General features: G+C 42.6%; 1 protein-coding gene and 1 non-coding gene across 5 annotated transcripts in view; both read left to right on the top strand.

Annotated features, from left to right (window-relative positions):
• Positions 1–27380, top strand: part of Pacs1 (phosphofurin acidic cluster sorting protein 1) — a 132665-nt gene that overhangs the window by 66704 nt on the left and 38581 nt on the right. For all 4 annotated transcript variants that reach the window (XM_050137339.1, XM_050137342.1, XM_050137340.1 and 1 more), the window contains exon 2: positions 25008–25095. In XM_050137339.1, the coding sequence (XP_049993296.1) occupies positions 25008–25095 (88 nt within the window). The remainder of the gene's footprint in view (positions 1–25007; positions 25096–27380) is intronic.
• LOC126498946 (5S ribosomal RNA) lies at positions 26908–27028 on the top strand. The gene has a single exon (XR_007590924.1). It is a non-coding gene; the product is annotated as a 5S ribosomal RNA (ribosomal RNA).

Genomic DNA, 27380 nt, shown 5'->3' with positions numbered 1-27380 from the left:
TTGGGGAACAAATGAAAACAGCAGATTCAGTGTCACTTAGTGACAGTGGCAGTCCTCAGTGGAGTCTTGACACACTAAACCAGTTTTTGTGCTTTATAGTAATGCTTCTGCACTCCTCTTTCCTCTAGTTCCTAGACCTTCTCCATCCTCTCCTTGACTTGACTAGAGGCTGCTAGAGGTATTACTATTTATTGGCTGACACGAAGCTTCGGTCTTGCTAACAGCCCATAATGTTTACATCTTATAGAGTAGCAGAGGTCAAGAGAGGTTATAGAGGGATTTTACCGGCAGATCGTCACTAAAAGGCCTTATAGAGTGACTTCTGCTCGAACAGCCATGCTTCTGTGTATTAGCTCTGTAGGCTTAAGAGAAATTTAGCAGAGCTTTGGCTATGTGGAACTTTTAAAGTTCCCTTCTTTCTTATTCCATATCTAGCTATTTAAAGATGGGGTGGCTGTTCGGGTGGTTCAGTGGTTAAATTTCTGGTTGCTTTTCCAGAGGACCCAAGTTCAATTTCTAGCATCCACATGGCAGCTCACAACCATTTGTAACTCCATTTCCAGGGGACCTAACGCTCTCATGTGGACTCTGTGAGCACCAGGCACATATGTGGTACACAGACATACATGCAGAAAATATACCCATAAAGCCGGGCGGTGGTGGCGCACGCCTTTAATCCCAGCACTCGGGAGGCAGAGGCAAGCGGATCTCTGGGAGTCCAGAGCCAGCCTGGTCTACAAGAGCTAGTTCCAGGACAGGAACCAAAGCTACAGAGAAACCCTGTCTCGAAAAACAAACAAACAAACAAACAAAAAAAAAGAAATAAAAGAAAATACACCCATACACATAAGATAAAAATAAATCTCAAGACAGACAAACCTGGGCCAATAAGGGAGATGGGCACTTGTCCTGCTTAAATGTGATATTCAATAAGACTTGTAATGACCTTGTTTTTTTAATTGCCTATGTTTTATACCCCATTTTTATTCTGATTTTTCAAACACATAAACAGCCAGCTTTAACATAGCTATAATCATTATTTACTCCTGTGGTGCCTATCAAACCTTCTTAGTTTTGAGTTTATCTCTTCCCTAACCTGAAGTCCCTATGGGGTGGGTAGGGAGCCACAATTGTACTGTGTGCTGCTGCCCAGGGCCATCCAGACCACTTGTTGAGTTTTAGTGGTAGGAACTCCAAAGTGAAATTTCTTTAGCCTTCCCTGTGCTTCTTTTATTGTGGGTACCAAAATGACACTGTTATTGTCATCTCTGAATTATATAAGGAAATGAAGGGACAGACAGAAAGTAACTAGCTGTGCATGTTTGTGAGGTTTTCTTTCACTTTGGGGGCTGTAGAAACATTTCTAATGGCTTGTAGTAGTTGAGAATCATATTTCCAAAGTGGAATTATCTTTCTTATGTTAAGTAATATATAAGTCATATGTAAGTTCTCTTGGGGGACATCACGTCTCCCAGGCCTTGGGTGTCCTGGCTCGTGGTGCCTACAGTAACCAATATGGAGCCTTGCTTGTGGTGTCGACTCCTTTAGTCCCACCTTCCTGGGTTCTCTCAGTGTCTCTCGCACAGTACTATTTATACTTGATGAGCCTTCTTACCTCCTATTTTGGTTTCTCATTTTCTCCTCCCCTTTTCTTCAATATACTCCCACCCCTTTATTTTGAGAGGAGCAGTTCAGTGCTGCAGATCCAGTCAGGGTCTTCTGCAGGCCCAGCCCGCACTATGTCACTGAGCTTCACTTTTAGCCCCGGAATATAGCACAGGCTGGCCCTGAACTCAAGATCCTCCTTTATTATCATTATTATGCTTTTGGAGGCATGTTCGCCTCCAGGAAGAGTGCATGAGAGAATGTGGATGACACTAGGATTTGATGTTGCCAACCTAGAGCTTTGGCTGTGTGCGTCGTTCACCCAAGAATCATTGCAGCTGTCAGCCTTTGACATTCCCAGCTGCCTTAGGTTTTCTGTTGCTGTGATGAAGCACTGTGGGGGCCAGGCTCTACTCCCATAAGCCACTAATTATGAAAATGCTCTGCAGGCTTGCCTACAGCCCGATCTTATGGAGGCCTTTTCTTAACTGAGGTTTCCTCCTCTCAGGTGGCTTTAGCTTGTGCCAAGTTAACATAAAACTAGTCGATATCAGCTAAATTTGCTTTATCTTAAGCTTAGGTTTCAACCTAAATAAAACGACTCCAGGTTGGCCTTGGTGGCACACTCCTGTAACCCTAACTAAGAGCTAGAGAGGTAGAGAGCAGAAAGATCAAAAGTAAATTCAAGGTCTTCCTCAGGTATATAGTTTCAGGCCAGCCTGGACTACAGGAGATCTGTCTCCAATAAATGAAACCCCAAAATAGCTTTTTAAGTTTATTTTGTATTAAGTGATATAAATTCCATCAGTATTTTCTGCTTCGGAAGAATGTTGATCACCACCTATCATGGGGAGTTGGTAAGTCAGTGGAGACTAAACATTGCTTTTCTCTGTTCAGATTTTACCCAGGTGAATTCAAAACTAATTTTATAGAGTATGTCCATTTGCAAGTTGAGTACTATTTGTCTGTGCTTTCAACTATTACAAAAGTGGCATCCATATGTAAGTCTTTATCATGAGTTTTGTAGGGCTTGTACACCTGAGACCCAATACTTAATTAACCCCCCAGCCCTAATTCACTGTCTTGCAAAACAGTGGAGTCTTTATAACCAAAGGACACAGAGTGCCAAACATTGAGTACAGTAGTCATGATTCACTAAATCACAGTATACTTTTCCTTTCCCCTCCAGAGAAAACTTTAGATATAAGTCAGAACTGTACCTTAAACAAAAGGAAAGATGATTTTGATCTTGAATAGAAATAGAATAAGTGGGGCATAGTGATAGACTCTATAATCCCAGCTCTTGGGAGGCTGTCTAGGAAGACTGAGTACAAGGTCAGCCGGGGCAACAAAGCATCCATGCCTGAAAATGAAAAGTTAATTGTGATAAGTACCTTAGTTTCTGATCTTTCTGGAAATGTGGTTAGCTATCATGATTTGATTTCATTCTTACAACTTTTCCAAAGTTGACGCAGTCTTTGGTATAGAATTGCCTTGATAGAGTTTGAAGCAACCTCAAAGATCTTGTAGCTATTTTCCCATTTAATATAACGTTCCTTTTCAGAACTACCCTAGAAGTTTACTTTCTAGCCTTACCAAAAATGCTTCAATAGAACACAAATTCTTTATCTTTTTAACTTTTTTCCCTTAGATTTGTTTTATGTGTGTGAATATTTTGCCTGCATGCGTGCATTTATACCATATGTGTGCCCTGATGCCTGTGGAGATCAGAAGAGAGCTTCAGATATCTTGGAACTGAGCTAGAATGGTTTTGAGTGCCATGCAGAAAGCAGCTGGGCACTGACCCTGAGACTGACATAGGTGCTCTGCCACCAAGCCTTCTCTCCAGTCCAGTCCGGTCCTCCCTCTCTTCCTCTCCCACCCCCTTCCTCCCTCTCTTCCTTCCTCCCATTATTAACCCTGGAAGTCCTGGAATTTGCTGTGTAGATCAACCTGACCTCAAACTCACAGAGACCTGCCTGCCTCTGTCTCCCAAGTTCTTGGATTACAGGCATTTGCCACCATGCCCAGCTTCCAAACTGTTACTTTTTAAGGAGATCCATTCCACAGTGAGGGCTCTCACTGCCCTCATTGTTAGAAAATTTTGTGTACAGCTGTATAGTGATGAGGCAAGCAGGCCTGCTTTTCATCCCTCCTGGCTTCCGCACGGCTAGCTTAGCCCCAGAATAATTACATGGAAACTGTATTTATTTAAACACTGCCTGGCCCATTAGTTTCAGCATCTTATTGGCTAATTCTCACACCTTGATTAACTCATTTCTAATAATCTGTGTTGCACCACGAGGTGGTGGCTTACCGGGAAAGATTTAGAATGTCTGACTTGGCAGCTGGCTCCATGGAGTCTGCCTGACTCTGGTTCTTTCTCCCAGCATCCTGTTCTGTCTACTCCGCCTATCTTAGCTGCTGTTCTATCAAAAACCAAGGCAGTTTCTTTATTAACCAATGAAAGCAACACATAGACAGTTGACCCTCCTACATCATTTCCCCTTTAGGCTATCACTTTAATATAGTAAAATTACATATAACAAAACAGTTATCAAGCAAGAATTACAGTTACAATATTTATATCTATTTTTATCTTTATCATAATAATGGAAAACTATAACTAACCATTCTTCAACTCCATCAAAGACTCCAGAAGGATATAATATTACCTAAGTAAACAAGAAGTAGAAATGACAGAGACATCTCACTGTCTGGACAGTCACCCAAAGTTCCTCTGTACCGTTGGGGCATCCATGTTTGGCCTATAGGCCCATAGTATCCAGCAGACATTTCCATGAAGCAGGAAATTTCAAAGACAGTTCAGTCACTATCTGCTGTGTCCTGCAGAATGTCTCGCAGACTCTTTCATGAATCAGGAACCCCAAAAGATCGTCTCACCTTTAGGCAAGTTCAGCAGTCCTCTCTCTGAGGGTTCTCTGTGTTCAGTTTATGCAACAGTCCAGGCAAGAGCAGTTTCTTGCTCAAATGGCTAACCAACTCCATAAGGAGCCTCTTCAATGCCCATCTTCCTCTTGAAGTAGCTGGTGCTGCCAGGAGCAGACGTGTCTCATTGTCATGAAAACCCTAAGTTATTAAAACATTAAATGCCATATTCTGCAGTCTTTGAAAGATATGAAGAATGAACTGAAATATATCTCTGTATATCTAGAAAATCTAACATGACTACAAGCCTATTATCGATGATTAAACATTAACAACCTATATTTCCTAATTATACATTACATTTTTAAATGAACTATACAATCACGATAACTTAATATCAGAAATACATATAACAAAATTGACCTTAAAATCCATACCAATGCAAATTATTCATATCTATATCATATCCCCCTTTAAATATAAAAGAACATTTATAAATAATATTTGGGAATATGGACGTAGTTATTTCTCTCCAAACTGCTTCGTGCTGAATGGGGGCGCTGTTATTTAGGTCTTTCATGGTGTAACCTGTCTGCTAGGTTCATCTCAGGTGGCAGCTGAGCAAAGTAATTTTCTGAAGGTGTTCATGGTGATCTTTCAGGAGAGCATGGTCTATCATACATACCATATTGGCATAGAAGCAATCCTCTCATCCTCTGTGAAAACAAAAGAAGAAACTCTTTTCCAAAGCATGATATCCTTAGACCCAAATTCTGAAGTCAAGATACCTTTAGAACATATATGTAGTCCGGGCGGTGGTGGCACATGCCTTTAATCCCAGCACTCGGGAGGCAGAGGCAGGCGGATCTCTGGGAGTTCGAGGCCAGCCTGGTCTACAAGAGCTAGTTCCGGGACAGGCACCAAAGCTACAGAGAAACCCTGTCTCGAAAAACCAAAAAAATTTAAAAAAAAAAAAAAGAAAAAAGAAAAAGAACATATATGCAGGTTCATCTTAGCAGCCCATTTAATGAAATGGTTTTTTGTACTTAGCTCCTTCACAGTCAAAAGTTTTAAAGAAAACACAATAAAATACATAATCCAGACCCTCTGTGAATTTTCCATTTTTATGTGGCTTATTTTTACTTTATCACTTTACTTTATTCTGTCTCTTTAAAGACTTTACCCCCCCTTTTTAAGACATTAACTTTATTCTCTATATTCTTTTTCTTCTCTCTCCCAAACCTATGTACACTCATCCAACATTGTGATCCATTTAGAGGTCTTTTATGTCTGAGTCTGTCCTATTGTGAATCTGTAATTTTTTTACTATCCAGGAACACTTCTTAAAATGCTAAGCACTTCTTAAAACCTTAGCTTGTGCCATGTAGAGGTAATATGGTACCACCTGTTTCTGGCCCAGTCTAAACCTTAACTGCACTGTTATTATAATTACCACAGTTCCTGCCTAAGATCAGCACAGTTCAGCATAGCAGATCCGCTCCTGCCACAGAGCCATTTGGTGCTCCTGAGCCGTGCACAGTTCCAGGCACACAGCGAGTCTAGTTACCATCAAACAAATCGTAGCACTTTACTCCAAATGCTCCTTTCAAAAGCTCTGTCTCCCGCAGGAGCCAGACAGAGATGCGATGGCGGCACAGCCCAGAAACAGATATTTCAAAACTGCCACTTTCTAGTAAACCGGATCCCACTGCCTACCCAGGCAGGAAGAGCCGAGCCATGGGCATGGTCTCAGCTACTTTGTTCCCTACCCCGAGTGGGCACACAAACGTCCGGGCCCAGAAATGCACCATAGCTGGAGTTTGCACCAGCGGCAGGGCCCAGGAAGCCGTGTTTTAAATGGTGCGGCTTTTTTTCTGTTGCTTTTGCTGAATCAGGAACTCTCTCTACAGCACGCCCTAGCAAACAGCAAAAAGCTGTGTTAAACTCTGTTTTTTTCTGTGTTTAAAATTAAGCTCTCTCAGGTTTTACGTGTAGTTCGTTACCACGTTGGGGCGCCACTTTCGTGGAAATTTCTTCCACTAATCCTGATTAGACCATTTGTAGCAGCAAATGGATTGAGTGTTCTGCTCGTAGGATGCCCATAGAAAACCATTTAAGCCTTCTTGGTGTCTTCTAACTGTAGTTGGTTCAGACTTTTCTCTTGCCTTTTTTCTTTACTTGGGGGAATTTTGAAAATAGCCTGAAGTCTTGGATTAGAAGTACAAATTTCCAGCTTGTGTTTGTCTTTGACTTTGTTTAGTGTTTGCCACACAGATTTTTTTTTTTTTTACTTAGTGAAATTTACCAATTTTTAATTGGCAGAAGCATGTGGGTCTTTGTGAATTCAAGATGCCTCTGGTCTACATAAAGAGCCTTTTGCCAGCCAGGCTTATTTAGTGAGACCCTCCTGTGTTGAAACAAACAACAGCAAAATCCCTGGATTTTAGTTGTCTGTCTTTCTTTCTTTCTTTCTTTCTTTCTTTCTTTCTTTCTTTCTTTCTTCTTTTTTGCTTACAAAAGCCTTTCTTTATCTTACAGCTGCTTAAAACTTTTATTCATTTAAGTGGATTAGTTCTAATGTATGTATATTTGTATTTAAGTCTTTAATCACCTGAAATTTAGTTTGTTATGCCACATAGGGTTTCATATGTTTTTTTTCCAACTAGGTACCCAATTATTGAGTATGATTTATTCTTTCTCCTCAGGGGTTAAGAGCACTAACTGCTCTTCCAGAAGGCCTGGATTCAATTCCCACAACCACATGGTGGCTCACTACCATCTATAATGAGATCTGGTGCCCTCTTCTGGCATCCAAGCATACATGCAAGCAGAATACTTTATGAACAATAAATAAATAAATATAACAGCAACAACAAACACTAAAGTTGGTGAAGATGTAATTGAACAAGAGGACCATGTTCCAGCCCCAGTGAGCAATAGAACTTGGCAGCTTTGGCCACATGGTTTTAGAGTTAAGAAAAAGAAGCATTAATTAAAAGTGTGTCACTGGCCAGTACTCTGCATAAGAATCTTCCTACCGGGACACCCAGAACTTCCTGAGAAGGGGAAATAAAAGAGACTTCATAAGTGGCCTGAGGGCAGGTGGGGATGGGAGCAGTCAGGGTAGGGCGGCACAGAGGGGATGGGTGCTGAAAGGGACTGCTGGGAGTGCATTGGGGGTCCCAGAGGACTCTCCCAGGAGTCTGTGGGGAGGAGCCCAAATTAGACTCCTAGCAATAGTGGATAAATAGCCTGAATTCTCATCTCCTGTGACCAAATTGGTGCCTTGTTGTGGAATAATCTTTTTGTACCCTGTGAAGATTTGTCACTTGGATTTGGTATAGTAAAAAGCTGAATGGCCAATAAATAGACAGAATTTTCAGGGCAGAGGGAATGCTGGGAAGAAGGGTAGAGACGTCATGAGATACAGAACAAAGAGGATGGGAATTACGTAGATGAGGAAATGAACACATAGATTAATAGAAATTTAAGTTATGAGAGCTAGCTAAAAAACAAGCTTAAGCCATCAGCTGAGCTTTCTTAATCAGTAAAAAGTCTGTCTATGTGTGGTTATTTGGGAGCTGGCAGGCAGGACAGAAAAGTCCATCTACAAATGACATCCAATGTCTGGCCACATATATCCACTAAGATCCAAGAAAACTTAAAAAAAAAAAGTTCTAAACACACAAAAACAGAGCCAGACACAGCCTTCTTGTCTCACGTGTTGTGCCGGCCTTGGCACTGAGACATGTCTCCCATGCTTGAGCCACCAGTGCATCGTGAGCTAAGCCTCATGGCAGCTTCAAGGTTTTGCTCATGCAGGCAAAAAGGATAGAGATACACAGTAAAGACAGATCCAGAGGGAAAAAACTTCTAGACCAGGCTGGCCTCGAACTCCCAGAGATCCGCCTGCCTCTACCTCCCGAGTGCTGGGATTAAAGGCCTGAGCCACCACGAATAGTAACATCTTAAAGAGAAAATTAGAGTTAAAAAATAAGCCACATAGATATGAAAAATGTACAAGGAGTCTGAATCCTATCTGGTGCTTTGATTTTTCTTTTTCTTTTCTGATTTTTCAAGACAGAGAGTTTCTCTGTAGCTTTGGAGTCTGTCCTAGAACTAGGTCTTGTAGATCAGGCTGGCCTTGAACTCAGAGAGATGCACCTGTCTCTGCCCTCCAAACACTGAGATTAAAGGCCTGTGCCACTACTGCCCAGCTTATCTGGTGCTTTGCTAATTTTGAATTTTTTGAATACTAATGAACAGACAACAGCTGCTGAGAGACATTGGATTATGAAAGGAACTGCTAAATTAATCCAGCCTAGATACTTTAAGAATGCCTTAACTTGGGATGGAGAAATGGCTTAGTGGTTAAGAGCTCTGACCACTCTTCCAAAGGACCTGGGTTCAATTTCCAGCACCCACATGGCAGATAACAACTGTTTGTAACTCCAGTTCCACGGGATGTGGCATCTTCACACAGATACGTGCAGGCAAAACCCCCAATAAACATTAAAAAAAAAAAAAGAGTACCTTAGCTTTAAAATGTAAGTCAAAAAATTTATTTTGTTGGGGGAAGAGCTTATACTTTTGTTTTCAGAGGAAATGAAAAGCTGGGGATTCCTTCTAGATTGATAAAAATCAGATCTGCCTGGCATAAAAACAGACAGGAGAACCAATGGAGCCGAACAGAAGACCCAGGTATCAATCCACACATCTTCTAACACCTGATATTTGATAAAGAAGCAAAAAATATCAAATGGAAAAAAGAAAGCATATTCAACAAGTGGTGCTGGCATAACTGGTACAACATGTAGAAAAATGAAAATAGACCCATATCTATCTCCATGCACAAAACTCAAGTCCAAATGCATCAAAGACCTCAACATAAAGCCAGCCGCACTGAACCTCATAGAAGAGAAAGTGGGAAGTACACTTGAACACATTGGCATAGGGAACCACTTCCTAAATAGAACCCCAGGAGCCTCGGGAGGCAGAGGCAGGCGGATCTCTGTGAGTTCGAGACCAGCCTGGTCTACAGAGCAAGAACCAGGACAGGCTCCAAAGCCACAGAGAAACCCTGCCTCGAAAAGACAAAAAACAAAAAACAAAAAAAAAAAAAACAAAACAAAACAAAAAAAAAAAACAGGAGCACAGACACCGAGAGAAACAATCAATTAATGGGACCTCCTGAAACTGTAAAGCAAAGGACATGGTCAACAGCCTACAGAATGGGAAAAGATCTTCACTAACCCCACATCAGACAGAGGTCTGATCTCCAAAATATATAAAGAACTCAAGAAATTGGACACCAAAAGATCACATAATCCAATAAATAAATGGAGTACAGACCTAAACAGAGAACTCTCAACAGAGGAATCTAAAATGGCTGAAAGACACTTAAGGAAATGTTCAACATCCTTAGTCATCAGAGAAATGCAAATCAAAACAACTCTGAGATTCCATCCAACACCTGTAAGAATGGCCAAGATCAAAAACACTGATGACAACTTATGCTGGAGAGGTTGTGGGGAAAAGGGAACATTCTGCATTGCTGGTGGGAGTGCAAGCTGGTACAACCCTTTTGGATGTCAGTGTTGTGATTTCTCAGAAAATTAGGAAACAACCTTCCTCAAGACCCAGTAATACCACTTTGGTTATATATCGAAAGGATGCTCAATCGTGCCACAAAGACATGTGCTCAACTATGTTTGTAGCAGCTTTGTTTGTCATAGCCAGAATCTGGAAACAACCTAACTGCCCTCGACCGAAGAATGGATAAGGAAAATGTGGTACATTTACACACAGAGTACTTACTACACAGCAGAAAAAAAAAAATGACAGCTTGAAATTTGCAGGAAAATGGATGGAACTAGAAAACATTATTTTGAGTGAGGTAACCCAGACTCAGAAAGACAATTATCACATGTACTCACTCATAGGTGTTTTTTAAACATAAAGCAAAGAAAGCCAGCCTACAAACCACAATCCCAGAGAACCTAGACAACAATGCAGACACTAAGAGAGACTTACGTAGATATACTCTACATGGGAAATAGAAAGTATAAAAAGACAAGGTCTCCTGAGCAAAGTGGGAGAATGGGAACCTTGAGGGAGGATTGAAGGAGGGAGGGGAGAGGTAGGGAGGGGAGCAGAGAAAAATGTAGAGCTCAGTAAATATCATGGAAATAAATAAATAAATAAATAAATGTTAATTTAAATCAAAAGGGATAGGTTTCCTTAGAAACAGTAAGGCCAGGTGGTGGTGGTGGTACAGGTCTTTAATCCCATCACTGGGAGGTAGGGACAGGTGGATCTCTGTGAGTTCAAGGCCAGCCTGGTCTACAAGAGCTAGTTCCAGGACAGGCTTCAAAGCTACAGAAAAATCCTGTCTCCAAAAAATAAATAATAAAAGAAAAGAAAAAAGGAAGGAAAAGGGAATCAAGCTGGCTTTCATGGGACACTATTTCTCTCTCACAATCAGCTCTGGATGCTTGGAGTGGTTCTTAAGCCATGCCCAAGGTCTTACACCGTGCCCTCTTACATCTTAGCCTTCTTTACTGGGGCGGGGGAGGGGGGACCCATTGGTGGTGTTTATATGTGGGTCAGTCTTTCGGAGAAGGAAGGGAAAAGAGGCTGCTTTTCCTCAGGCAGCATTTCAAAACTGCTGTCAGGTGGTGCTGCTGTTAATGGAGAGTGGCCCTCTGCCCTGGAGCTGTGTTAGATTATAAAGGCTTGCAATTGGATTCCCTTCTTGTCATCAATCTGACCTTATCAGTTAACTCTGCTTGTAATGGACTGTTGGCTTCAAAAGACTTTGGGTTACTCATGGCTTGACTTCTCTTGTCCTTCTCTGGATTATTTTCATTTTTCTCAGGTCGAGCTTTCCTGTCAAGCGCTTTGGAGCAGTTGGTGGCCCAGAGAGTTTGTTTTGTGGCAGGTGCCCTGTGTGTGCTTGGCTGAGTTGGACCTGGTTGCTTCTGAGCCCTCTTGTTTAGTGCTTGCTATTTCCCTTCCCACACGCTTATCTTGTTGGACAATAACCCAGGGACATTTACTCTGCTATGATGTATACTCAGTTTGGGAAGCCATTTGTTTTAGTTAAGGGGGAAAGGAAGCAGTTTTGGAAGTTTTGTGAGTGTATCACAATCATTTTAGTGCTGGTTATATGACACAAATGCTTGATTGCAAACTTATAGCACTAGTATGGCAGCATATTGAAATAGCCGGGCGGGCGCGGTAGCAGCACACGCCTTTAATCCTAGCAGTGGGGAGGCATGTGGATCTCGGTGAATTTGAGGCCAGCCTGGTCTACAGAGCAAGTTAGATGAAATTTCTATTTAGGAAGATGGAACAAAATGATTGTTCTAGGCTTGATGTCCCTATGCCATGAGGGACATGGGCACAGTCAGCACCCCAGTGCTCTTCTTGATGGCACCTTGGACATCGTCTGGGTGGTTTATGAGGGATCAGACAATCCTGGGCCAGTGAACCTCCTGACTGCATTTGAAACAGAAACCAGGAGATTCTCAGGCTTTGGGAGGTCAGGGAGTCTGAGCAGTTACTATGACCAGATAAAAGGTCTTTGTTAGTATCAGTAATTTTGTTTTGGGGTTTTTTTCATCTCTCCCATGGTACACCTTAAAGGCCGTTGCTGAGACATCTGCCTGTGGGGTCAGGGGTCCTTTCTATAGACGTTTTCGTGTGGCTCTACGATCAGGGAAACTGGGAGAGGTGGGTCACAAGGAGCTGGTTTCCGTCTGGGTCTCAGGATGCAGACTGGAATATTGTAAGAGTCTTTGTGAAGCAGCCTAGAAATTGAGATGGGCCATTGTGTTTGTCCTGGGTGACCTCTTGGATTTTTTCATAATTTACCTCTTTAAGGGTGGCCAGTCAGGAGGCAAGTCAAAAACTGAACCCTAGCAAGGATGCTCCCTGGGGATGTGGTAATTTCATTCAGAGTCTTGTTCAGGGACTGCCTCAGCCCTGATTGGGTGGGCAGCCTGTGTTACGAAAGGAGAAAGAGAAACCAGAGAGGCTGGAGGGGAAGAGGAGGGACTGTGGCTGAGGCTTGTTAGTGTGACTGAAAATAGTGGAAGAACCATCTGGTTTGGGCCCCACAGGTTGGAATTGTTTTTCCTTGAATGACTTAAGTCGTGTGGTCACTTTATCACGATGGAGTGAGGCCACATGGCAAAGTCCATCCTTCCCAACCCAAGAAAAATGACTGTCAGCTAGGTGGTTACCTCCATCCCAGTGGGAGACAGCAGCTAAGGTGTTTCCTTTAAGTTAACATACGTATAGATTTTTTTTCCCAGACAGGGTTTCTCTGTAGCTTTGGAGCCTGTCCTAGAACTAGCTCTTATAGACCAGGCTCATCTCAAACTCACAGAGATCCGCCTGCCTCTGCCTCCCGAGTGCTGGGATTAAAGGCGTGCGCCACCACCGCTTGGCTACATATAGATTTTTAACTATCATTCCTGGTGTTATGAGTTTTAAATTAACCCTTTTGTTACAGATTTTACAGGGTTTTCATCAAACCCAATATGCTTATAAATCTTGAGGTACAGAAAGCTTACACAATGGTTCTACAAATCTTGAGATAAAATTTATACTTTAACAAAATTTTTAGAGTTAAACCAAAAACCAAAAAGGTATGAAATGAGTAGCAATGGTACCTATTGGGAATAGTCTGTCTCTTTATTTTGTTTTGCTCTCCTTTCTCAGTCACACAGCAGGTGACTCACCTGAAATGGGACAAAGATGTTGGGGGAAAAAAAAAAAACCTTTCCACAAGCATGCTTGGGTCTAGAAGAGGGGGACTCATACCCTAACTCTAGAGCCAGATTTTAACTCAAGTGGGACAGCATAAAAACAACGTTCTAATGCCACTCATACCTAAAAGACACCTGAATCCCTGTAAAACTTAATCTAGTAAGGTAGCCACAAAAAGGAGGAGGAGGAGGAGGAGGAGGAGGAGGAGGAGGAGGAGGAGGAGGAGGAGGAGGAGGAGGAGGAGGAGGAGGAGGAGGAGGAGGAGGAGGAGGAGGAGGAAGAAGAAGAAGAAGAAGAAGAAGAAGAAGAAGAAGAAGAAGAAGAAGAAGAAGAAGAAGAAGAAGAAGAAGAAGAAGAAGAAGAAGAAGAAGAAGAAGAAGAAGAAGAGGAGGAGGAGAAAAGAAAGCTTAGAGGTGAAATTTTTGAGTCTGGCTATAGACAAAGGATGCTTCAGGAGGGAGCTGAGAAAAGCACCAAGCAGTGAAGAAAGAGTGTGTGCAGGGTGTGTGCCTTTGCTCTCTCCCCCTCCTGCTAGGTCTTGCTCCTCGCTCCCACTTTACAACAAACTTACAGATCCATCGATGATAACTTAAAAGGTAGGACATTTATGTGTTGGAGTAGGACTAGACAAAGACAGGGCTTAGAGCAGAGAAATAGGAAATGGGGTTCAAGACCAGCCTGGTCTACAAGAGCTAGTTCCAGGACAGGCTCCAAAACCACAGAGAAACCCTGTCTCAAAAAACAAACAAACAAACAAACAAAAACAACAACAAAAAAAAGGAAATGGGAAAATCTCTGTCCATTTCTCCGATCACTCACAGTATTGTAAATGTCCCAAATGATATTAGGATCTAAGATGCCATTAGGTGGCCCTGTGGATTGATTATCTAAAGGGTACTGAAGCCAAATTTGATTGCAAAAGTGAATAAATTTAGTGCCCTTCAGGTGGGGTTTTCTTTTTTTATTATTATTAATTTATTATGTATGAAATGTTCTGCCTGCATGTCTGCCCACCAGAAGAGGGCACCAGATCTCTTAGATGGTTGTGAGCTACCCATGTGGTTGCTGGGAATTGAACTCAGGACCTCTGCAAGAGCAGCCAGTGCTCTTAACCTCTGAGCCATCTCTCCATCCCCCCAGGTGGAATTTTCTAAAAGGCTTCCTAAGGGGGAATGAGAGGGTATGGAAGACATGTTCCCATGGATGAGAGAAAAAGAAAATGTCACTGCAGCCTGCAGTCATGGGCATCCCCAGGACTCAGGGAGGACCCTTGCTCATTGTGGGTCATTACCACACTCAGTAGGGGTCAGGACTTAACCTGGCTAAGCCAACAGAGAGACTGGGTGCCTGGTACCTGGGCTTCTATTGAGGCGAGAAGACAAGAAAAAAAGTGAGCTCCCGGTTCTCCTCCATAGGAAAGCATTGGAGAATAGGGTCACAAAAGCCATAAGGGCCTAAAGGAGCTGTGGGCTTATGGGCAGCGCTAGGGGGAAGGTGAGAGAAGAGGGCAGGAAGAGGCACAGTAGCCTGGTTTGGCCTAAGGAAACTGCAGGATTGCAGCTCCAAAGTAGGTGGATGGGGTCAGGTGAAGAGGTAGTTTAGATAGACTTAAAGACCATGGCTGGCGTACCTTCACCTTCAAGAGTACCAGAGGGGTGCCGGTCATTCAAGGGTCACTTCTTTAGACTCAGGGAAACGATTACTCTGACCAAAGGAGAAACTTACCCAATGGCTGCTGGTGGATGGGGTACTGAGTGATCAGTGAGCCAGAAGGTGAGTCTGTTGGGGGTGGACTAGAGATGAGGGGTAGGGTCCCAGTGCAGCCCAGACCATGAAGGGAAACACAATCACTAGGAGAAGCTGTCCAAATCATGTCACCAAATATAAGTATTGCAGCTCGGATGGAAAAGTATCCTGGCAGCTGGAAGCCAAGAAATACCAGAGTCACACCACACAACAAACCTCACACAAGAGATTTATTAGGAAGGAAAAACTAGGAAGGTGGCTGCCTCCGTTTGAGCAAGAAACAACAACAAACTGAACAGGATAGAGAGCTTATACAGTTTCTTGAGAAGAGGGTGGACCGTTTCAGGGTGGAGATTGTTTGAGATTTCTTGTCCAGAGATTCGGCTTTTCACTCTGTAGGGTGGGGGCAGGGTCCACCAGTTAGGGCAGTTAGAGTATTCTGTGGGTAGAATCTGGCAATTAGAGGTCCTCAGGAGAGGGTCTTAAAAACACCACAGGAGACACGTACTACGTGATTTTAGGGTATATTCAGGCAAATTAATTGCCTACTTAGAAAAAAAAAAACCAACCAGAAAACAAAAACAGAATCCCCAGTATCCTCTGAGGGACATAGCAGAATCCAGAATTTCACAGTGATTTACCTGCAATGTCCTGTTTTGTTTTGTTTGCTTTGTTTTTGAGACAGGATTTCTCTGTGTAGCTTTGGAGCCTGTCCTGGAACTTATTCTGTAGACCAGGCTGGCCTCAAACTCACATAGCTCTGCCTGCCTCTGCCTCCCAAATGCTGGGATGAAAGGTGTGGGCCACCACCACATGGCTGTAATGTCCTGTTCTGATCTGAAACTATTAGACATGTAGAGAAGCAGAACTCACATGGAGGAATAAAAGCTATGCAATCTGTAAGAACTAACCAAGTTCCTGTTTTCATCTAAGTGCCTTTGGAATGAAATATTACAAATTGTGCCTAAAGAATTAAAGGAACAGCAGACAAGTTTATGCCTGAAATATGGAAATAAAACGTGTAGTTAGAGTTGAAGTAAAATAGTAACTGAAGTTTAAAAGTATGCTCATAGATATGCTCAGTAGTATTATTTTGTAAACAGTTAAAAAAAACACCTGGGTACTTGAAGCTAAATTGCTAGAAATTACCCACTGAAAGAAGAGAAGGAAAAACTTAAGAAAAATGAGTGGAACTTCCAGGATATAGTCAAGTGGTGGGATGTAGCTGTGATTGGGACAGAGGAAAAGAGGAAAAGGGGGGCAAGATTCCTGAAACTCAGTCAGTCTGCTACCAGTGTGCTCTGAATATGTTGAGAGACCAGATCTCAAAAAGTAAGGTGGAGCAGGGCATAATGGCTGTGCCTTTAGTCACAGCTCTTTGAGGCAGAGACAAGGAGCTGTTTTTGTTTTTGTTTTTTTGGTTTGTTTTGTGTTTTTTGTTTGTTTGTTTGGTTGGTTTTTGTAGTTTCTTTTTGGTTTTTCGAGACAGAGTTTCTCTTTGTAAAAGCCCTAGCTGTCCTGGAACTGGCTCTGTAGGCCAGGCAGGCCTTGAATTCACAGAAATTCACCTGCCTCGGCCTCTTGAGTGCTGGGGTTAAAGGCATGTGCCACCACACCTAGTAAGGTGGGATGATTTCAAATTCCATTCCAGTTTCGGCTAAATTACTAGCTATACCCAATCTTCCTGCCCCTTCCATTTGGGGGAGGGGTGGGGCAAGGAAATGGTAGCTAATAGATTAAGGCATTAACCACAGGATCTAATTAGAAAAAGACTTGGCCATGTGCCCAGCTCATCCAACAACAAAGGGGAAAAATATTCTGCATGTGTGACACTGTTTAGAAAGGGGTGATTTAGTGTCCTTTAAGCTAGTGTTGTCCAATTAAGAAGCTGTTGGATAAAAACATGGGTTCTATGTTCAGTGAAGTGAAACACATATTTTTTCTTCTTACTGTTTTTGCATTGGATAGTTTTAATTAGATAAACTATACATTACCCATTTACTTTCACATAGCTGTGTTAGAAGTTGGAAGGATCCAAGTAAGAGGACATAGTCTATGTCCATTAGCACATGAGAGCTTAAGGAGGTAGGAATACTGCAGACTTAAGAGAGGGAGAAAGCTTGACCTACAATGGAGAATCAGAAGATGGGGGGCTGCAAAGCGGCCGGAAATGATGTTTGTTGGGAAGGCTTTCTGATACCTATTCCTCTTTCTGTCTCACAAGTTGGGGTAGTCCTGGGGCACCATGCTTGCTAGGCAAGTGCTTTCCCACTGAGCTACATTCTCAGCCCTTTTTATCTTGAGACTCCAGACTGACCTTGAATTTGAAATCCTCCTGCCTCAGTTTTGCGTGTGGCTGCGTTTACAACTGTATTTATTCACATTGGGCCTTTAGCTGTCTCTCTGTCCAGTTTGAGACATAGGCTGTGGAAAGCATACCCTCTAGACTTTGGTTCATTCTGGTTAACATCTGAGGGTGCAAGAAGGAAGACTGCCTAGAGGTGCAAAGTGCTGCAGAGAATACACACACATGGCCACAAGGTTCCCTTGACCTAGAGGGGTAGGATAGCTGTATAAAGGTACTGGGAGCTGAGTATGTTAGTACACACCTGAAATCCCAGCTCCTCGAAAGCTAACGCTGGGAGGTGCAAATTCTAGGCCAACTGAGGGAAAGTAGTGAAACCCTGTCTCAACCAAGCTAGAATAGAGAAGGAAGCAAAAATTCTTATTGTTTTTATGGTTTCTCTGTGGTTTTGGAGCCTGTCCTGTAACTAGCTCTTGTAGACCAGATTGGCCTCGAACTCACAGAGATCCTCCTGCCTCTGCCTCCCGAGTGCTAGAATTAAAGGCATGCGCCACCACCACCTGGCTCAAACCCACAATTTAAAACTAAAGGTTTTAACTCTCAGGAACAAGGATGCTTTTACCCAGGGAGGCTTGGACATTTGGAAAAAATATAGATGTTTGCCTTTTAATTTATGTCTTGAATAATTACATTCTGATTCCCAGTCTTGTCTCTCCCTTGTACTTTTTCGATAAAACTACATTTCTCTTACTTTGAGACCACAGGGAAAGCTAGATGGGACTAATTGGTCCCAGAACCTTTCAGAAAGGTGGCTGTGTGGATGGTAGATTGATCTGCTGGTTCTCAAAGAAACCAAAGTGAACGTCTCCATTTTCCATTCCTCCCACATTGCCACATTTCTTTTCCTGCTTGAAATCTTGTTTTCTGTCCTTACTTTATTGGTGTGTGTGTGTGTGTGTGTGTGTGTGTGTGTGTGTGTGTGTGGTAGGCACCCTTCATTTTGTAAGATCCCCTGGTCAGCTTTCTATCTTTAGCTCATCCTACATGAGGACTCCATCGGATGCTCCCTCCTAAGTGTTCTCAGTAAGTCTGAAGAAGCACATCCTTTTGTTTTCCCATCTCACTGGCATCTCCTCTCCTCTCCTCCTCCTCTGCCCCAGGCCCAGCCTTGACAGTCTCTCTTTCCTGTTTGAACCCTTCTGTAAGATCCCAGTTGGTCTCATCGCTTCAGTTGTTGCTTCTCTACTTTGATTTCCAAATCTGTAACTCAAGCCTGGGTTTTCCCTTGAGCTGGAGACATCCACAGTTGTCCATGTAGTGTCCACCTAGACAGTCAAGATATCTTCACACTCCACTCCAGAACGTCCCTGTCTCCTCTTTCATCTCGGTAAATGGTACTGCCATCATCCACCCTATTGTTCAAGCCAGAACTCAGAAATATAATGGAGTTTTATTTTTCCCAAGACCCTGCATTCAGTCTACTAGCAAGACATAAGCAATCTACCAGAATTTTCCTGAATTCTGCTCTCTGTCTTTATCTCAGTACTGAGAAAAAATTTTCCTCCTATCTTAGCTGGACCATAGCCTTAACCTTCTGACTGGTGTATTTTCCCAATTCCATCATCCCATCTCCGAGGTCTAATATTCACCTAAGCAGAGTACTCTTTTTTTTTTTTTTTTTTTTTTTTTTGGTTTTTCGAGACAGGGTTTCTCTGTGGTTTTGGAGCCTGTCCTGGAACTAGCTCTTGTAGACCAGGCTGGTCTCGAACTCACAGAGATCCGCCTGCCTCTGCCTCCCGAGTGCTGGGATTAAAGGCGTGCACCACCACCGCCCGGCTGCAGAGTACTCTTGAATGAATCATTGTGTATAATGATTTTCTTGTTTATAGTTCATCCGTGTCTCCCATCATAAGCAAAATCAAAGTTCTCACTGCAAAGTCTAGCTTTCAGTTTTTCTTTTTACATTTCCCAAGCTCCAGGCATTCTTTTTATCTTTTTAAGATTTATTTATTTATTTATTTATTATGTGTACAGTGTTTTGCCTACATGTATGCCTGCACTCCAGAAGAGGGCACTAGATCTCCCTCCCTCCCTCCCTCCTTCCCTTCCTTCCTTCCTTTCTTTTTTAAGGGTTTCTTTTCAAGTGCAGGCTGTTCCAGAACTCACTCTTTAGACCAGGCTGGCCTTGACCTCACAGATTTCTGCCAGCCTTTGTCTCCAAGTGCTGGGATTAAAGGTGTGCACCACCATCTCCTGGATTGAAATGAAATCTTAATTCATTGATTTTTTTTCTTCTAATGAGCAGCATTGAGTTGTGTGGCTGTACTACAGCTTTTTGGGCTACGTCTGGTGGTAATCGTGAAGATTCTAGTGTACATAATGCAAGCAGTGTTGAATATAGAGTGCTCTCTGTGGGTGGGCATGTTCTCACTTAATTTTTATGCATGATTCCTTTGGCAGCCCCATGAGTTGTTTTTTTTTTAAATTTATTTATTATGCATACAATGTTCGGTCTGTGTGTATGTCTGCAGGCCAGAAGAGGGCACCAGAACTCATTACAGATGGTTGTGAGCCACCATGTGGTTGCCGGGGATTGAACTCAGGACCTTTGGAAGAGCAGGCAATGCTCTTAACCACTGAGTCATCTCTCCAGCCCCGAGTTGGTGTTATTGTAATGCTTTAAGTAAAACGCTGCAGTGGACAGCGGGCCATGATACCATGGGTCACGAAGGCAGCCGAGGTCCCTGGCAGGGAGCCATGTGGTGAGGGAGAAAACAAGAGCAGCAATCCCAAGCAGGGAATCCCAGGCAGGGAGCCTAGGCAGGGGAGCTGCATGACGTGCCTGTCCACCATGCAGTCCACTCCATGCAGGCCACTCGAGGGCTCCCTGCCTGGGATCCGGCTACCTTCGTGGCCTGCCGTGGTCTCGTGCCCACTGCCGCCGCTCAGGGACCTGTAGCGTTTTACTTTTACCATAACAGTTATTATACCATTTTACCTATGAGAACACAATCAAAATGGGGAGGTAAGGTAGCAAGCCCAGTGCCATCTAGCCAGTGAGTGTAATTGCGGATAATGGATTCCACATATGTTTAGCTTCCTAAGATGATAGCTAATAGTTTTCTAAAGAGATTGTACCAGACAGCACTCTCACAAAGCAGCATATGAATCCCATTGTATGGCATCCTCACCCATATTTTATTTTGCCAAATTTGTGGGTATAAAACATTATTTTGATTTAAATTTGCATTTTCCTGATTTTTTTTATCAGCCATTTAATCTTCCTCTTTTGGAAGCACAAACTGCTCTTGTCTTTTGCCTATACTTCTATTGATTTACTGGTCTCCGTTCTATGTATTTTGTCAGCATTATAAGTTTCAAATATCTTCTTCAAAGTCGTGAATGTCTTAATTCTTTATATGGTGTTACCTGATGAGCAGAAAATCCTAATTTTCATAGAGTTGAATTTAGTGTTTCCAGTGCCTTATTTTTAGACTATCTTCAGAGTCATAAGACTATTTTCCTGGATCCAGGCAGTGCATGCCTTTAGTCCCAGCACTTGGGAATCAGAAACAGGCAGATCTCTGAGAGATCAAGACCAGCCTGGTCTACAGAGTGAGTTCCTGTACAGCCAGATCTCCATAGAGAAACTTGTCTCAGGAAAAAAGGCATGGGGGAGGGGAGGAGAGGAAGGGAGAAGAGAGGAGAAGAGAAAAGAAAAAAGAAAAGAAAGACTAATGTCCTGGGACTGGGGAGATTGCTCAGTGGTTAACATTACCTTTTGCAAAGCCTGAAGGCCTGAGTTCAGTCTATGGGACCCATGAAGTAGAACACCAGTTCTGTCCTCTGACCTCTGTCTGCATGCTGTGGCACACAGAAGCCCACAAACATGCATGCACAATTGATTAAGTACAACATAATACTATTTTTAAAAGAATATTCTAAAAGAATATTTTTAAAAGAATATTCCTATATTCTAAAGTTTTTCCTTTTACTACTTAATACTGCTTCTCTTTCACTCTCCCCTCTCCCTCCTCATGATCGTCCTGTCTCTGCTTCCTGAATGCTGGGATGAACAGGTCTGCTTCTCTACTCCTGGCCCTGCCTTCATCTTTTTATCAGATTTCTGTATAATTGTGAGACTGTTGCATTGTGTTCTTTCCCACAATCTTTTGTTCTTTCAGTATACTGAACTTCCTCAACTGCTGCTCGACAATAAATCTGATTATCCTATCTCTTCTTCAAGAGTGGTTTTGTTGTTATTGTTGTTGTTTGGCCCTTGGCCTTTCATTGTAGATGTTAAACATAGTATCTTTGAAAACTCCTTTTGGAATTTATTAATGTCTTGTTACTTTTCGTGTCAGCTTAGAGGATAGTTGGGATACTAGCATTTCCTTATGCATGAATATGGTATCTTGTTACTTAATTCTGTGTGTGTGTGCCTGCTTCAGAACCACCTTCCCTGAGCTTAAGGTCATCTTGAGTAATCTGCATCTGCATCTCCCTTTCCTGTAGCACAGATGGAGCTAAGAACTCGTGTGATACTTTCTCACATTACTATTGCATTGTTTTATCCCTGAGTGTCTTATTCTGTGATGCTTTGTAAATTACATCTTTTTGGATTTGTTTGTTTGTTTTTCGAGACAGAGTTTCTCTGTAGCTTTGGAGCCTGTCCTGGAACTAGCTCTTGTAGACCAGCTGGCCTTGAACCCACAGAGATCCGCTTGCCTCTGCCTCCTGAGTGCTGGGATTCTTTCCTCATTTTATGTCAGTTTTAGTTTGGGAAGTTGTGCTTCTTATTACAAGTACTTTGGGGTTTGCTTTGTCTTTTTATTTTGTTTGTGTATGGTTTGGTTTTAGATTTTTGAGGCAGGGTTTTTCTTGTGTAGCAGCTCTGACTGTCTTGGTACTCACTTTGTAGACCATGCTGGCCTTGAACTCACAGAGATCTGCCTGCCTGTGCTTCCCAGTGCTGGGATTAAAGGCACGCACCACCACGCTTTAGTTTAGCTTTTAAAATATGAAATTTTAGCTGGGCAGTGGTGGCACATGCCTTTAATCCTAGCACTTAGGAGGCAGAGGCAGGAGGATCTCTGTGAGTTCAAGGCTAGCCTAGTCTACAAGAGCTAGTTCCAGGGCAGGCTCCAGAGCTACAGAGAAATCCTGTCTTGAACCCCCCCCCCCAAAAAAAAAGAAGTAATTATTTCTTTTTCATTTATTTTTCTGTATGGAATCTTTTTATTTTAAATGGGTTGGCCAGTCAGTTTCTGTATAAATCCTGATTTTGGTGCCATGCTTTTCAATTTGCACCCCCCTCCCCGCCGTTTTTGGTTGTTGTTTTTGTTTGAGATGGATTCTTGCTGTGTCTCCCCAACTGGCCTGAAACTCACAGAGATGACTGGCCTCTACTTTCTAAATTCTGAGATCAAAAGCAGCAGGTGGCATGTTTTCAAGGGCCTCCCATACCCTGGGTTTGCTTTTGTTGTTGTCTTCAGACAGGGTCTCTCTCTATTCCTGGGTAGCACAAATTCTAGTTGGCTTTAATAAATAAAACCTGGAGTCAGGTATGGGGGTGAAAACTGAAGGATCAAAGAAGCAGAGCCGCCGCCACTGGAGTTGCTACCTCTACCAATGCTCAGACCAAAGGGCAGATTCTGACCTCAGACTGCATCCTCAGAATGCATCTCCAGACTCCATCTTTCCACCGAACCTCAGACTGCACTGAGTTTCTGTCTCCTTCCACTTGTATTCCTCTCTCCGCCCAATCATATCATTCCTGTCTCCAGCTCCCCTAGTGCTGAGATTAAAGGCATGTGATCCAGTGCTGGGATCACCTTTGAGCTGTTTCTCTTTTAGACACATTTAATCTTTTTTTTTGTTGTTGTTGGTTTTTTTGTTTTGTTTTCAAGACAGGGTTTCTCTGTAACTTTGGTTTTTTTTTTTTTTTTTTTTTTTTTTTTTTTTTTGGTTTTTCGAGACAGGGTTTCTCTGTGGTTTTGGAGCCTGACCTGGAACTAGCTCTTGTAGACCAAGCTGGTCTCGAACTCACAGAGATCCGCCTGCCTCTGCCTCCCAGGTGCCGGGATTAAAGGCGTGCGCCACCACCCCCCAGCCTGACAGATTTAATCTTGTGTAGCCCAGAGTAGCATTGAACTAACAGATCTCTGTACCTCTGTCTCTCAAATACTGGGATTAAAGGTGTGTGCCACTCCTGTCTGGCCTCTAGTGTCTTAGCTCTGCACTCTGATCTTCAGGCAAGCTTCATTTGTTAAAACAGAAACAAAATATCATTGCAGTCCTGAAACTTACTATGTAGACCAGTTTATCCTTGAAGTGACAGACAACCTCTTGCCTCTGCCTCCAAGTGGTGGAATTAAAGGCATGTGTACCTGGTTTGGAAATTTTTTTAAGTCATATTTTTTTCTGGAACTTTTATGGCTTGATTGCTTTTCTCATTTTATTTAACTCATGAATCTGTCCTTGATATAAGGACTAAAACAATTATCTGTCATTGTTTTGTTCATGTAGCCAGTTTTCCAGTATGGTACTGTTTGTTAATTGAGTAGTTTGTCTACCTACGTGGTAAATTCCTATGTATACAGACTCTGTTCCTTGCCATTGATCTCTCTGTTTATTCTTTTCCCATTATTTTTTATCTTGTTTTGTTTTTTGCTTTTTTTTTTTTATCTTTTTTAATAGATATTATGTATACAATATTCTGTCTGTGTGTATGCCTGCAGGCCAGAAGAGGGCACCAGACACCATTACAGATGGCTGTGAGCCACTATGTGGTTGCTGGGAATTGAACTCAGGACCTTTGAAAGAGCATGCAATGCTCTTAACCTCTGAGCCATCTCTCCAGCCCCTGTTTTTTGCTTTTTGAGACAGGGTATCTTTGTAGCTTTGGAGCCTGTCCTGGAACTAGCTCTTGTAGACCAGGCTGGCCTCGAACCCACAGAGATCCGTCTTCCTTTGTGTTCTGAGTGCAAGATTAAAGGTGTGCGCCACCACCGCCTAGCTAGTGCTTTAACTTAATTACTTTGACCCTAGAGTGCATGCTAATATTTGTGGAGTAAAACACTTTTTTATTCTCTTCCCCCTGCCAGAAGATACCTACTTTTATTATTCCTATGAAAATTTAAAATCCTACAGAAAGACAGAAAGGGTTAATGTGCTCCTGTATTGTTTCTCTCCACAATGGAACATTCATTAAGATTTTATTGTATTGGTTTTATCTGCTTTTGTATTATTCTGAAGTATTTTGTAGTTAGCTCTAAAATCCTTCCTTGAGACTCTGAAGACTTTAGCAAGTATCTCTTCTTACCTTGCATGCTAATGTGTGTGTATGTGTGTTCTCTATGTTGCTAAGACTTACATTTGTAAATGTTTCAGATATGCGTAAGTGCCAGGTAGGGGGAAAACTGAAAAACCATATCTCTGCCTCCTGGGTTCCCGTGAAATAGCTCCACATTAGCAGTGGCTATCTATGGGTTTCAACTTGAGATTTCGACATCTACTGAAGTCCACAGAGTGATACACCTTTAACACTTGCCGAACATACAAGTTAAAGCCACCTTGAGTGGCCTTCTCATAGTCTTACTTGTAGTAGAGCAGATTCCCACGGTAAATGTTACCTTCGCACAAGTTCTTATATTTAACAGGACCTTCTTTCTCTGTGTTTTTCTAGGCTGTTCAGCTTGACCCTGAAGAAACTTGTTATGCTTAAAGAAATGGACAAAGATCTTAATTCGGTAGTTATTGCCGTGAAGCTGCAGGTGAGTTGAATGGTGAATTTTCAAGGCCTGGAGAAACTAGACAGTGCTTTTCCCTGTCCCAGCTACAGAAACTCCCTGAGCCACCCCTCTCCTCAGCTAGGTAGAGGAACAGTTGAGGAGCAGAGAGAACATCTGAGCTAATGGGACAAGAGTTCCAGTTCTGCCTCTAAGAGCCTCAGTTTCTTGATATTTGTCTTGAAGAACAAAATGGTCCTTCTCTGCTGCCTGTCTAATCATATCAGTGAAACAGACAGCATCATAAAGGAATAGGGCTGAGCTGGGCGGTGGTGGCACACACCTTTAATCCCAGCACTCAGGAGGCAGAGGCAGGTGGATCTCTGTTAGTTCGAGGCCAGCCTGGTCTACAAGAGCTAGTTCCAGGCCAGTCTCTAAAACTACAGAGAAACCTTGTCTCGAAAAAGCAAAAAAGAAAAGGAAAGAAAGAAAGAAAGAAAGAAAGAGGGCTGTTCCAGTCTTAATCCTCCAATCTCTGGATTAAGGAAGCACTTTCGGAGGCTTCCCATAGGATATAAAAAATGTATAGATTATTAGTCTTAGCAATTTAAAATTTACTGGAGTATTGTATGATCTAGGTAGCTCTCACACTTAATACTTCTACATTAATTCTGTGTCCTTAGGGGATCTAACACATTTCACAAATATCTGGACTCCCAAATATTCTTGAATTCAAAAAACAGAGAAACTAAACTACAAAAGCATTTAAGAATTTACCTGTTGCCACCTAATTATTCAGTGGTAGAGCTGAGATTGGAAAGAGTATGTAATTTATATTTAATTAAACTCCATTCCCAGATCCTCTTTAGCTGATCAATCCTTCCTAATGATGACTCCCTGGAGCTTAGTGAGATTCCTAAATGCCTCTGCAGTGGTTAAATATGACTGAATCCTTCAGCTTGAGAATGGGCTCATTCATTAAAAAAACAGTGAACTATGTAGTGATTCCCTACAAACTAGCATACTTTATTAGCTAGTTTGCCTGCTTTGTGGTATTTATTGTACTAAATGGCCTTCATTAAAACCTTCATTTGGAGACATGGTTCAGTGGTTGTGAGCACTGGTTACTCTTCCAGAGAACCTGGGTTTGAGTCCCACAAAGTGGCTCACAACAGGCTAGAAAATTGGATCTGCAGTTAAGAGCATGTACTAGCTGGATGGTGGTGCGCACGCCTTTAGTCCCAGCACTCAGGCGGCAGAGGCAGGCGGATCTCAGTGAGTTTGAGGCCAGCCTGGTCTACAGAGGTAGTTCCAAGACAGCCAGGACTACACAGAAAAATCCTGGGGGTTGGGGGGTGGGGTCGTGTATGTACTAACTAGGTTTGTTGGACACACCTTTGAACACAGCACTTGAAAGGCAGAGACAGTGAGCTGGAGAGATGGCCCAGAGATTAAGAGCACTGGGTTCAACTCTTCCAGAGGACCAGGGTTCGACTCCCAGCACCCACATGGCAGCTCACAACTGTGTGACTCCAGTTCCACAGGATCCAATGCCCTCACACAGACATATATGAAGGCAAAAACACCAATGTACATAAAATAAATAAATTTAAAAAAAAAAAGAAAGGCAGAGACAGGCTGATCTCTGTGAACTGTGATTCAAGGCTAGCCTGGTCTATAGAGAGAGACCCTTTCTCAAAAAACAAGTATTGATCTTTCAAAGAACCTGAGTTCTGTTCCCAGTGTCCATCCATGTCAGGCAGCTCACATCTACCTGTAACTCCGCATCTAGGGAATCTAACTCCTCTGGCTTCCTTAGGCGTGTGCACATAATACACAGACTCATATATACACCTAGTCTACAGCCATACCACCCTGAACGCGCGCCCGATCTCGTCTGATCTCGGAAGCTAAGCAGGGTTGGGCCTGGTTAGTACTTGGATGGGAGACCGCCTGGGAATACCGGGTGCTGTAGGCTTTAAAAAAAAAAAAATCGCCGGGCAGTGGTGGCGCACGCCTTTAATCCCAGCACTCGGGAGGCAGAGGCAGGCGGATCTCTGTGAGTTCGAGGCCAGCCTGGTCTACAAGAGCTAGTTCCAGGACAGGCTCCAAAGCTACAGAGAAACCCTGTCTCGAAAAAAAAAAAAAAAAATCATATATACACCTAACTAAAATTAATTTTTTTGTTTTTTTTTTATTTATTTTTTTTATTGAAAAAAAAATTTCCGCCTCCTCCCAGCTTCCCATTTCCTTCTCCCTCCCTCCACTCCTCTCCCCCTCCCCTTTCTAAAATTAATTATTTTTTTTATTTTTTATGTTTTTTTAATTGA

This window comes from Alexandromys fortis, unplaced genomic scaffold (assembly GCF_014885135.2).
Source record: "Alexandromys fortis isolate MF-2015 unplaced genomic scaffold, M_Fortis_MF-2015_v1.1 scaffold_3, whole genome shotgun sequence".
NCBI classification, from domain to species: Eukaryota; Metazoa; Chordata; class Mammalia; order Rodentia; family Cricetidae; genus Alexandromys; species Alexandromys fortis.
The sequence above is the reverse complement of the archived record's forward strand: the minus strand, read 5'-3'. Positions and strand labels throughout refer to the sequence as shown.